Source organism: Sitophilus oryzae, unplaced genomic scaffold (genome assembly GCF_002938485.1).
Source record: "Sitophilus oryzae breed Bouriz unplaced genomic scaffold, Soryzae_2.0 scaffold_863_pilon_pilon, whole genome shotgun sequence".
NCBI lineage: Eukaryota > Metazoa > Arthropoda > Insecta > Coleoptera > Curculionidae > Sitophilus > Sitophilus oryzae.
In genome coordinates this window covers 1827216-1840402 of record NW_022147487.1, presented here as the reverse complement: position 1 = coordinate 1840402, position 13187 = coordinate 1827216, and the positions used below count along the sequence as shown (strand labels likewise).

Sequence of the window (13187 nt, the reverse complement as noted above, 5' to 3'; positions counted from 1 at the left end):
CAGAGTTTAAGTTAGTTGTTAGGATATTTTTAGGTTGATCTTGTAAGCATTTGACATAAGACTTTTCTTGAGAAAAACACATTGTATACAACTTATTCTGTCTTATAGCTTGAGCTCTTATCTTTCCATTTTTGTCATAAAAAGTGCATTTTTCATTATCAGAGGACAAGAAATATCCATTATCAAGCGCACAACCAGCAGAAAAAAGATTGAACTTTAAATCAGGTATATATAATACATTAGAAAGGTAAGTTTCAATAAGACTTGTGCCATTATATGCCCACAACTTAATTTTGCCATAACCTCTTACCTCTAGCTTTTGACCATTTCCTACTTGCACCATTCTAGGGATTTTTACTTTGTACATTTCCTGAAATAATTCCTTGTTCCATGACATGTGCTCGCTTGCACCGAATCAAAAACCATTCATGTGACTTGGTATTAGTTTTAGAGTTGACCATAAAAGCATTTACTTCTGGTTCTTCTTTCTTTTTTTACTTGACATGCCTTTTGTTTTCTTGATTTCCTTCTTTATTTTTTCTGACCCAACATGTTTGGACTAAATGACCATTTTTTCTACAGAAACTGCACACTTTCTTTTCATTCTTTTGCTTCTTGTGCCTGAAATAACAATCTCTAGCAATATGGCCTACCTTTGAACATATATAACATTTCTTTCCTTGAGGTTTTTCACTGGTTTTAGTTGCCAATGCAGTTGCATTTTCCAAAGACTTGCATCTTTCTTCTTCTAGAAGTAATCTTGAAGTTAACTCTTCGAGACTTTGGTTATCTACTGGAACAGATTCCCACGCTGATCTAAAATGCTTAAATTGCTCTGGGAGAGACATTAAGATCTTGGTTATTACCATTTTCTCTGATAGAGTTTCGCCTGCAGATTTTAATTTCATTTTTATTTCTTCTATTTTAGATAAAAAGGTACTAACACTTGAATCAAACTGCAGTGAGAAGAAACGTTCTTGTAAAAGGTGTACACTCACCACTGATTCCTTGTCATATACTGTTTTTAGTTTACTCCATATTTCTTTGGACATTTCACAAGACAGTACATGCGTTAATGGTCCTTCTTCCATTCTTGTTACCAGTAATTCTTGGGCCTTTGCATCTTCTTTCATCCACTTATTTATTTCTTCAACTCCTGTGGTTGGTTTTACTTTGGATCCATCCACTACTTCAAATAAACTACGACCTTTTAGTATGATGCTTGTTTGAAATTTCCAGACTGGCCAGTTATCTCCATTTAGTTTTAATGCAGCGTTATTTTCAGACATTTTTTCGGTTTTACTGTTTTTACTTTTAATGTTTTTACTCTTAACACTCCGATACACTTTCCCGAAATTTTACTTGTCGTTTTGTCCTTGCCGTTTTTAGTGCGAGACCTTGGTTTTCTATTCTGTGTCTGGGCTGTGATCTGGGCTGTGATCTGGGCACATAACCTGTTGTTTTGAGGTCCGTGAATTTACTTTTTAATTAAACCAGGTCTTTTTACTCTTCACGAGTTTTATTTCTGTTAACAATTACAAGAACAAAAACTAAAACGAACAAACTGAATATGCTGCCGCCATATTCTTCTTACTCTCTTTTTTGTTACTAGGAACCTTATAAAAACAAACTTACTAACCTATTCTTAGTGCTACCAACCGTAAATACATGGGTTATGTTAATTTACCATTGCCCCAATAGATGGCGTATACAACAAGCTATTCTAAAGTCTATTAAATTTCCTCAGAAAATGGATACAGTTTATTTCCGCAGGAAAATTTTTATTTTCCTCAATTCGTGAATGCTTCTAAAAGGCAAAAATATATTTATTTTTTATATAACTGATTTCAGCTATTCTAAAGTCTAATAAATTTCCTTAGAAAATGAAAACAGCTTATTTCCGCAGGAAAATTTTTGTGTTTATATGTTCAGAAAAATATTCACTTATAATATCACAAGAGCTTAAATTATTTTCGGAATTTTTTTTGAGGGCACGAATATTTTGAAAATTATCCCGAGTCGAAGACGAGGGATAATTTTCCTAAAATATTCGTGCCCGAAAGAAAATTTCCAGGAATAATTTAAGCTTGCGTGGTATTCGGTAAGAAAATTTCACACCTAAATTTGAAAAAAAAATATTAATCCAACATGACATTTTAAAATAATTTCAATTTGTTAAGTTGGCCAAGGTATTGATGTTTTTGACATATTATGTGTTTTGTCATTTTTGTTTGCGATTCTGTCATTAAGCTATTACTAGTTTTAAAACGTCTGTAATTCATATTGTAGGTATATCTAACATATTTCCTTAAATAAAAAATATTACCAACCTTAGTTACATCAAATGCTAAAACTCAAATGGGTAATATTTCAATATATAGACATTGTAGTTCATTCACATTATGATTGTAGATCTTATGTTTACCTTTTCAACTGTCAAAAAATTTCCACTAAAGTTTCGTGGCGCCTCGAAAAAATTTCCGGAAATTTTTTCGGTTGCCATGGTAACTAGTCAACATTAAAGCATGTTATTGGTTGAAAAGTAGAGGTGTGAAATTTTCAAAATAAAACGCAAAATGTATTTTTTATATATAGTAGATTTCAGTTATTCTAATGTGCAAAATTTGGAAATTACGCATTTCCGCAGGAAAAGTTGTGTTTTCCGTGGTTCACAGTAGCTTTTTAAAGACAAAAATTTATATTTTTTTCTAATAACTGATTTCAGGAAAGTTGACCCGCGTCGTGTTGTGTTGTGACAATTTCAAATGTTAATAAAATTTCCGAAAAATGTTTACGCGTAGAGGAGAGCGTAATTAGGGCGTTGTTGGGTGCAATAACATTCAATAACTCAACTTTCCCTGATATTCAACTCTCCCGAAACAACATTTTATAGCTTCATATTTTCTCATACCGATTTAATCAAAAGTAAAAATGAATTCAAGCAGTTCGACGAAATATGTGAGTAAACAAAGTGATCGTTACATAATTAAAAAATTAAATAGACATATATACTCAGAGAGACATATATAGTATCAGAGAATAAAATATAATTTCCAGTATTAATGGTATATCAAATTAAATGTTTTATGAACATCTTCTAAAATAATTATGTACCTTTAAATTTTTTTGTTATAGTCGAAAATAGCCCCAATTATGACCCCACTAACCAAACCGGTGATTAAAACTATGCTCGCTACCGTATAGTTGAACTCATCTAAAAAGTTTATTTAACTGGAATAATAAATTATAATACAAGTTAGACCTGAAGATATATAAAAATATTTACTTTTTTATTTTTATTTTTAGAATTTTTAAAAATTATACTTCCTAAGCCTATAACACATGGGCATGATAACACAGAGAGAGAGAGAGAAAAAAAAAACTATTAATAACTTGTTTTATCTAATTTATTAACATTTATTCATTTGATAGTGACACTAGGCAGAGCTTGTTTATCAATATAAATACAATAATTTACAATTTGTTGACGATAATTTTATAATTAATAACGTTTGAACTGGATTTACATGGTTTTTGTTTGCACTCAAAGAAGGACTCGTCACAAAAAAAATACTTTAAATATTTTAAATCCAGGAATTTCTTAGGCAATTCTGGCTGGAATTTGGGCACAAATGACGTCTTTCTGATCGGAATCTACCAGTTCCCACTTTATGTCCAGCGTTATCTGATGAAAAAAAAACATTTATTTAATTAAATTATAAAAAAAATGATTTTTTATATTAAATGTAGGAAATTATGAATAACTAAAAAAAGTTCAAAGAAAAGTTGTGGAGCGTCAAATTTATCATAGAAATCAATCTATTCTTTTTTTGCTTAGATCAAAATTAACCGAGATAGGGTGGCTAGAAGCTAAGGGATGATAGTAGAAATTTAAAAAAATATATAAATCGCCGAAAAATTCATATTTCATATATTTAACATTTTTAATCAATTTGTTTGGAAAATTATAAATTTCAATTAAGACTTTTTTTTAAATTCACCCCGAGAAAGGGTAAAAAATATAAAAAAAGTGTTTTTTTTAATTTTAGAGAAACGTAAGAACTTTGAAAAAAATGTTGTCTCCTAGCTTCTAGCCACCCTATATCTCGGTTAATTTTGATTTAAGCAAAAAAGGTATAGAGACCATTTCTATGTAAAATTGAACACTATAACTTTCATTTGAAGTTTTTTTTAGTCCTTGCCGTTCTCCGGAATTTCGAAAAAACAATTTTATTTATTTGTATCACCGGAGGTAAATTTAAAAAAAACTTTCACAATTCGTTTGGTTTGGTAGGTCTTTCAAAGTAACTTACATCAAAAATTCAAATGTTTACCAAAACTTCGTATTTGAAGGCCTGTTTTCTTTGACTACATCCCTAAATAAGATACTCTAAGAGTCCCAATTTTTGTGTCCAAAACCAAAAGAATTAATATAGTCTAGAGAGATATGTCTGTTACTAATAATGCCAGAGATTCTTCTCTTAAAGATGATTACTACTGATGTTCTGAGTACTAATCCAATGTTAAACGAATACACTACTACTACTACTGCTATTACTCGCTGACGAGTATTCGACACGCATCAGAAGATGGTCACGCCAGGCGTCTTCTTTCATGAGCTTTTCTGTGACTGAAAAGCCCGATACGTGATATTATAATCTGCCAAACGCACTCCGGACTAGTGATGTTAATATTTCAGACATTTTTGATTGTTGCAGGAAATTTCGGAAAATTTCGGAAATTTATGAAATTTTAGGAAATTTTACAATTTTACATATTTTTTGTTGATACAATAAAGGAATATATTAGATAAACATTTGATACCAACATATAAGTGAAAAAAAAAACAAAAAACATAATACCGTATGATCGAAAAAAAACGGCGTCCAGTTGGTTGGGAAATGAACATCGATGACATTTCCCGTATAAATTTACATATAAAATGACAGCGATCTTCATTCCATAGCCATCGCTGACGCCGTTTTTTCTCGATCATACGGTATTAGTTGTTATATTTTTAATAAACAATACATAACTCATAAAAATCATAAACATACCAAACCAAACACATAACAAAATCATTTGGTAACATTTGTACTATAAATTAAAAAAAAACAAAAAAGCTCGAAATATAAATTTAAAAAACGTAAAACACAAATAACTGAATTATTCTATTCCTGAATACTTTTAGGCGCCGAGCTGGTCCCATCTTCATAGGGTATTATAGTAATAGTATATTAGTACTGTCTTCGTCAGTTTCTATTTCCAAATCAGATATATTTGATGTATCATCTGGTTCTGATTCTGAAGGATGGACCTCTACCTCTACACGTTCTAGTGGTTCTGGAGGAGTTTCATGTTGTTGAATATCATGCTTCATATCCCCTTTTTGTTTTTGTAGTAATAATTTATTGTTATGAGCTACGAACATTATTTTGCCGGCTCTCTGTGCAGCTGAGCGATTCCTTTTTTTAGTATGGTTAAAACTAAGTACTGAAACTTCTCTCAGTGGCTGCAGATGGCGTTGGTAAAGACAGCAGAGTAACAGCTAAATATTTCAACTGAATATTTTTACACATTGCTTGCCACCAACTTAAACAGTCTACATTTTTAGCTGACATCCAAACGTAGTCGAGAGCCCACAAACCCGATTTGGCGCAATAATTTGTTACATTTGTAAAAATGGCTGCTTTATTATTGAAAAACTGAGGATGCTTGTTGGTGATATTGTTGATTAATTATTAGGGTGCTCTCCCAGGAAACAGAGGGGTCCAAGAGATTCGCGGCAAAATGCATTGGTTTAAGAGCCATACGTTTTCTATTTTGTAAGGCGGAGAAGCATTCTTTTTCTTCTGATTTAAGAATAAGCATACTTGATACACTTTCGTTAAATTTGTGCTTAATGATTTGAATTTTGAAAAGAAATTTCTTGCAAAATTCTGATTTTTGTTCTTTTATATTCTACTATAATACATTTATAGTAGGTATAGTTTTCTTACCCTTGGATAACTCGTACTGATTGGCATCGTTGTGGTGTACTTGTAAGTAGTTCCAGGTGTCAATGGACAGGACAAACCAGAATCTTTACAGCCGTCTGGATTGGGTAAGTCGAATGGTACCGGTACTCCCATAATTAGTCCATGAACGACAGCTTTCAGACTTGTAGATGGCGTGCCTAAATAAAAAAAAATCTTAAATAGTAATAAATAAATAATAAATTCTTTAATTTTTAAATGGCGCCAGTAATTGGCCTTAAGAAGCATGTAATTTATTTTTATTTAAGTAAAACTCCACGTAAAAGCTGTGGCACATTTAGAAAAATAAGTAAACCTAGAGGTTATACAAGGTGTCCCAGAAATAAGAAATAAGCCCCAGAAACACGCCTATGAGGTTTTTATCCCAAAAAAAAAAATTTGAAAATTCGAAATTTTTTGAAAAATATTTTGGAATTTTTTTTTAGATTTTAGTTAAAAAACATAATTTCTTGATAATATGACAACATAGGTAGTAGATTAAATTTACAAGAAAGAAAATCCAGAAAAGATCCAGTGGTTCTCAAAATTTGAGCAAAACAAATAATTGTTTTTGGAAATTTTCAAAGTAAAATACCTCCGATATTTTGGACTTATTTGAAAAACGATAAAGAGAAAACGTTTCTTTTGTCGAGATCTACCGTCCCTTAAAATACTTGCACTTATTTCTGGGACATCTTGTATAAAGCATAGAGAATCTTTTTCAATTAAATTTAGTTAAAATAAAAGTTTTTTTTTTATTTTTTTCTAAAATTTCACTGCGTTAGAATCTAAATGGAAACCAGCTTGACCAATCAAAGTGCTAACATTTCAGGGGGTATATCTCCTCCCGTCGTCAGAATAAGAAAACGGAAAAAAATAAAGAAAAACTACTAAATATAATTATTCCCAGAAACTTTAGTTTTTAGGTTACATTTAGATATTTTGAACAGTTCTTTTTTATTCTGGTTCTAGTTGCTTCTGTCATTTTAGTTATCTGCTAGAGCTCCTCTATGTTTTATTATTTTTCTGACATTAAGAGGCATTTATCTGCATTTATCGCAGTAGATAACTAATGTATGCTTAATAAAATATAAATAATAATTTTTAATGGCTAAAAAAACGCCATACTATATTACATATATTCCATACCAATTAAACTTCTAGTTACGTAATCGAGGACGCGATTTTTAAATTCATTGTTGCCAAACGTGGACATATTCGGCGCCGGGCTGACTAACGGGAATTTAAATTTCCCGCTGGGGATTCAGGTGATAGCTCTGCTATAAAAAATATCAAGTCGCCACATTTATCTATTTATTTCCTGACATAGTCAGTCGTTTTGACACTTTAGTTTTTGGTTTAAATGAATTGTGTTGTGATATTTTAAACTTAAACATTTTTACTAGCAGACCTTGCAGTCGAACATTGCTCTTTTTAGAACCTCGTTTAGTGTAAAGCGGTACAAGATAGCTTAATAGCCGTAAAAAACTCATCGCAACTTTATTAGAATATTTTGAACGTGAAAGCGGTAGTAATGGCCCTTTTTCTCCCTTAAGTGCTATTAAGAAGGCGAGTCTTGTTGATATAAATAATAACTGTTTATATATTTATAATCAATCACGTCACTAAAAGTTAATTTGTTATGAACTATACAGGGTTGTTCACCACATACGACACGGAGTATTGTAGCTAAACGATAAGATTTTTACAAATTGTAAGTTTGGGGTTCGTTGAAGGACTATTAGAGCTACAATTTAAAAATATTTTTACAAGATACAGAGTGTCCCAAATAAATAAAAAATATCAAAGTTGTATTTTTTTAAATGGAACACCCTGTATATTATTACATTTTTAGTTTCTACGATTAAAATAAAGGTAAATTTGATTAAGGTTTATTATACTTAAACCTTATCGTTTTTGAAATATTTTCAATTTTGTGAAATTGCAGTAAAAATTTTAAAGCTTCATTTCTCCAAGGGTATCAATGTTATTAATACTAAATATTTACTGAAGTTTATTTATTGATCACTTATTGTGTTGCAATAATAAAAATAATACTACCTTATACAGAGTGTCTAAAAATTTATTTTAAATAATTTCTAGCTTTAAACGCCAATAACTTCTTTAATTTAAATGGAACGCCCTGTATATTTTAGGAGAATCAGATGCACAATTTAATTGTCTATCAAATTGTATTATACTATTTTTTACCTATCCCTTCAAGTTTTCGTGGAAAATGCATTTTCTTATAATTTAGACCCTATTTATCAATATACCTATGGAATATTGACATTTTAGATTGTTTTTAAAGCAAGAAATGTACAAAATGTACAGGCTAGTAATATTATCGTTTTTAGCAAAACGATAATATTACTAGCCATTTGTATGCAAAAAGAAAACTATTTAAATTTTTATAAAAGAGTATACCATTAATTAAATATAACACCATTATTTCCGCCCATATACTAATTAATTACATACTTAATTGTGTTCGTTAATAAATTATTCTAAATAAATGTGGATTTGAGTCAGAAATCAATATAATAATAAGTTATCAAAATTAAAGTCTCTGTTGTTATAAATAAGTATTTATTAAAAAATGAAATATCATTTTTAAGGTGTTTCTTTTTATCACACTGTCTAATACCCATACAAAATTCAGTTTTTTAGTATTTGGAGCAATTATTATTAATCAACGCAAACAGTCTCCTTTAACAAATATTTAAACAGTTTTTTTATTTTTTAATAAAATAAACAAATTATATCGACAATATTAGTATCTGTACTCTTTAAAAATTTGGTACATCTTTAAAAATAATCTAAAATGTCAATAGTCCATGGGTATATTGATAAATAAGTTCTAAATTACAAGAAAATGCATTTTCTACGGAAACTTAAAGAGATGGGTAAAAAATGGTATAATATAATTTGATAGACAATTAAATTGTGCATCTGATTCTCGTAAAATATACAAGGTGTTCCGTTTAAATTAAACAAGTCATTGCCGTTTGAAGCTAATAATTATTTAAAATAAATTTTAGGCGCTCTGTATAAGGTAGTATTATTTTTATTATTGCAACAAAATAACTGATCAATAAATAAACTTCAGTAAATATTTAGTATTAAAAACTTTGATACCCTTGGAGAAATGAAGCCTTAAAATTTTTACTGCAATTTCACAAAATTGAAAATATTTCAAAAACGGTAAGGTTTAAGTATAATAAACCTTAATCAAATTTACCTTTATTTTAATCGTAGAAACTAAAAATTAAATAATAATAAGGGTGTTCCATTTAAAAAAATACAACTTTGATATTTTTTGCTTATTTGGGACTCTGTGTATCTTGTAAAATTATTTATAAATTGTACCTCTAATAGTCCTTCATCGAACCCAAAACTTAGAATTTGTAAAAATCTCATCGTTTAGCTACAATACTCCGTGTCGTATGTGGTGAACAACCCTGTATACAACTATAAATGCCTGTGCATTTATTATTTTTATAAAAATGGACACTTGAAAAATATTTGTTTACATATTAGGTATAGGTGCTATTTTTCTAAATAATACGCAAGGTCACATCCATGAATGCACATCTGCAATTATTTACCTGTTTTTTTTTAATTATAACGTTGAGGTCTTTTGTTTAAAACCAATATAAAAAAACAATAGAATTGAAATTTAGAACATAAGTAGAAATAAGCTAACACAAAACAATGTTGTACCAACAATTTTTTAATAAAAACCTACTTGGAGTGAAGTTGATGACCATGGTGGCGTTGGTGTTCCTTTTTAATGTACATCTTCTGGATGAGGCTGGGCAGTTTGTGATTTGTATATCGACAATGCTACCATCTTGCGACCCTGAAAAATCCACACAATATTATTTACTGCTATCTCTTCAATTTAACAAACTTATTTTAATAATATTATTTTAATAAATTATTATTTTCCTTTTATTTTCTTATCAGCTAACAATATAAAATACATTTTATTTACAACCACATATGTACAGTACGTCTGTCCGTACTGTAGCTACGGGGTATCCGTGAGAGGGGAAACGATATTCTCTCGATGTTTTTCGTAAAAAATTAGACGTGGCGTCCCATCAATAAAAATTCGACAAATTTGCAAGTAGCCAATAAAATTAGTGGGCGGAGCGATTTGCGGTGAAGTACTCGTCAAGTCGACGTATAAAATATATTGCTGTTTATTTAAATGTTTTTTGTCCGCATTCCTTTATTTTCCTTTTTTGTCCGCATTTTTAGTATAATTTCAACCAGTGGCGGATACAGAGGAGGGGCCCATGGGGCCGGGGCCCATAAGGGTTGTGGTACTGCTTATGGTACTTGGCTAACAAACTTATTTTAATAAATTATTATTTTCCTTTTATTTTCTTATCAGCTAACAATATAAAATACATTTTATTTACAACCACATATGTACAGTATGTCTGTCCGTACTGTAGCTACGGGGTATCCGTGAGAGGGGAAACGATATTCTCTCGATGTTTCTCGTAAAAAAATAGACGACGCGTCCCATCAATAAAAATTCGACAAATTTGCAAGTAGCCAATAAAATTAGTGGGCGGAGCGATTTGCGGTGAAGTACTCGTCAAGTCGACGTATAAAATATATTGCTGTTTATTTAAATGTTTTTTGTCCGCATTCCTTTATTTTCCTTTTTTGTCCGCATTTTTAGTATACTTTCAATCAGTGGCGGATACAGAGGGGGGGCCCATGGGGCCGGGGCCCATAAGGGTTGTGGTACTGCTTATGGTACTTGGCTAACAAACTTATTTTAATAAATTATTATTTTCCTTTTATTTTCTTATCAGCTAACAATATAAAATACATTTTATTTACAACCACATATGTACAGTATGTCTGTCCGTACTGTAGCTACGGGGTATCCGTGAGAGGGGAAACGATATTCTCTCGATGTTTTTCGTAAAAAAATTAGACGTCGCGTCCCATCAATAAAAATTCGACAAATTTGCAAGTAGCCAATAAAATTAGTGGGCGGAGCGATTTGCGGTGATGTACTCGTAAAGTCGACGTATAAAATATATTGCTGTTTACTTAAATGTTTTTTGTCCGCATTCCTTTATTTTCCTTTTTTGTCTGCATTTTTAGTATACTTTCAATCAGTGGCGGATACAGAAAGGGGGCCCATGGGGCCGGGGCCCATAAGGGTTGTGGTACTGCTACACTTGGCTATATGCCCTTCTTACTTGGTACCTGGCTATATGCCCTTCTCCTCTAGGAGCTACAGATGCCCGACGCACTTTGCCGGACTCTGTATTTGTTGCTGTTTTAAAATGATATAAAAGCACAAAATTTATTCGGTTTAATGCTACGAAAAGGGTAATAATAGTTATCGGAAAATGAGATACTTTAACAAGAGCAAAAATATGTATATTTTCATGTTTTTTGGAATTTTCTCTAAAACGGTATGGAAATTTGAAAAAGTATAAACGGAATTAACCATTTTAGAATAAGCAAAATTTTTTATAAAGGATGCATTTTTCTCAAAATTTTAATAATAAAAAAGTTTTTCCCCTTGTAAAGACAATCCGGGGACACAGGGGCGCATATACGGAAGGGGTAATGGAGGTAATTACCCCTCCCAGGAAGAAATTTATAAATAAGAAAATCTGGTATGAAACAAAATTGTCACAAAATAAATTAATAATGTCAATCAAAATAGAAATCCAGAACAATCTTAGCTTATTTTTTCCATATAGTCACAGTACCTTTATGCGAAAATTTAATTTAAATTTAGTAACACCCCAAAAAATTATTATTTTTTTAAATCTTGAAAAAGAACATAAAATACTGACTATAAAAATAGGATCAATCAATAAAGAAACTACGATATGTTTAAACAGTTAAAAATACTAAAATTATCCTCTCTAATATACATCACAATTTTTTAGTAACCTTCATTTTCAATTAAACAATTTGCGAGTATATAAAAGACCCCAAAAAATTAAAAAATACTACACAAACTATTTTACATAAACATTTAAAAATAATAAAGAAAAATAATCACTTACCACAATCAGTGTACGCTGCACAAGCGAAGTAGGAAGAAACCAATAGAATGGCCACTGAAACTAAAATTCTGTTTTCCATATTTTTTAACTTTTAGCTTCTTTGACAAGAAAAAAATAAAGTCACCAAGAAATCGGTTGTTTCTTCCACAGCACTAGTAGATGACGACGAATTGTAACCCTGTCGTAATTTTGTTTGATGAATTGAAACTGTTTATTATCAGGAAAGGACAAAAGTTTATCAGCGCTCTGACCAGCGGTCGAGAGATTTCAAATTATCGACTTAAGAATCCCAATACTTTTTTTTAGTATAAAGTAATATACAGGGCGAGTTTTAAATGAGTGCAAATATTTTCGGGGCTGGTAGATCTCGATAAAAGAAACATATTTTCTCTTTACCGTTTTTCAAATAAGTCCAAAATAAACGAGTTATTTTGGACTTTACAAAATATATTTATACAGGGTGTACCAGAAATAAGTGCAAGTATTTTAACTGGTAGTATATTTCAACCCCAGAAACACGCCTATGAGGTCTTTTCAAGAAAAAAAAAATGAAAATTCGAAATTTTTTGAAAAAATTTTTGGAATTTTTTCTAGTTTTTAGTTAATAAACATAATTTCTTGATAATATGGCAACATAGGTATTAGATTAAATATACAAGAAAGAAAATCCAGAAAAGATCCAGTGGTTCTCAAAACTTTAGCAAAAGATCATTTTTTTGGAAATTTTCAAAATAAAATAACGTTATTTTGGAGTTATTTGAAAAACGATAAAGAGAAAATAGGTTTCTTTTATCGAGATCTACCAACCCTTAAAATACTTGCACTTATTTCTGGGACACTCTGTATATAAATGAGCCGTTGAAAACCAGAGCGGTCTAAGTCAATTTTTTTGGATTTTCTAATTTCAATATATTACGATTCCTGATGTAGTTTTCTATCTACTTACGAGGTTTTAAAAATGTTAATCTATGAAAACTTGCATATATGTCACTAAAATTGTAACCAAGACGGAACGAGCTACTAGAGTGATTAACAGAATTAATTTTACTTCAAAAAGTTCATTGTATCAGGCAGTTACTCGTCAAAAATTCATTTTTCATAATAAAATGATAATGAA

General features: G+C 30.5%; 2 protein-coding genes across 3 annotated transcripts; both read right to left on the bottom strand.

Moving 5' to 3' along the window:
- Positions 1-612: 612 nt before the first annotated feature.
- Positions 613-1721, bottom strand: LOC115890344. Of its 2 annotated transcripts, none has more exons than XM_030910535.1 (2): positions 945-1721; positions 613-889 (listed from the first exon to the last, which is right to left on the bottom strand). In XM_030910535.1, exons 1-2 carry the CDS (start codon positions 1287-1289, stop codon positions 863-865), a joined length of 372 nt encoding a protein of 123 aa, XP_030766395.1. In that variant the 5' UTR covers positions 1290-1721; the 3' UTR covers positions 613-862. The 2 variants fall into 2 exon arrangements, with proteins under 2 accessions (XP_030766395.1, XP_030766397.1); XM_030910537.1 differs by having other exon boundaries at positions 999-1721.
- Positions 1722-3389: 1668 nt separating this feature from the next.
- Positions 3390-12299, bottom strand: LOC115890351 (ecdysteroid-regulated 16 kDa protein-like). Its single transcript, XM_030910552.1, has 4 exons — positions 12071-12299; positions 9763-9876; positions 6000-6175; positions 3390-3685 (listed from the first exon to the last, which is right to left on the bottom strand). Exons 1-4 carry the CDS (start codon positions 12147-12149, stop codon positions 3602-3604), a joined length of 453 nt encoding a protein of 150 aa, XP_030766412.1. The 5' UTR covers positions 12150-12299; the 3' UTR covers positions 3390-3601.
- Positions 12300-13187: the final 888 nt, after the last annotated feature.

Excerpts from the sequence above, each read along its gene's own strand:
- LOC115890344 (XM_030910535.1), bottom strand. The coding sequence starts at position 1,289 with ATGTCTGAAAATAACGCTGCATTAAAACTAAATGGAGATAACTGGCCA. Across the intron at positions 890-944 it reads CACTGCAGTTTGATTCAAGT|GCGAAACTCTATCAGAGAAA; the intron begins GTTAGTACCTTT and ends TAAAATCTGCAG.
- LOC115890351 (XM_030910552.1), bottom strand. The coding sequence starts at position 12,149 with ATGGAAAACAGAATTTTAGTTTCAGTGGCCATTCTATTGGTTTCTTCC. Across the intron at positions 6,176-9,762 it reads GGTCATCAACTTCACTCCAA|GCACGCCATCTACAAGTCTG; the intron begins GTAGGTTTTTAT and ends TTTTTTATTTAG. Across the intron at positions 3,686-5,999 it reads TCAGTACGAGTTATCCAAGG|ATAACGCTGGACATAAAGTG; the intron begins GTAAGAAAACTA and ends TTTTTTCATCAG.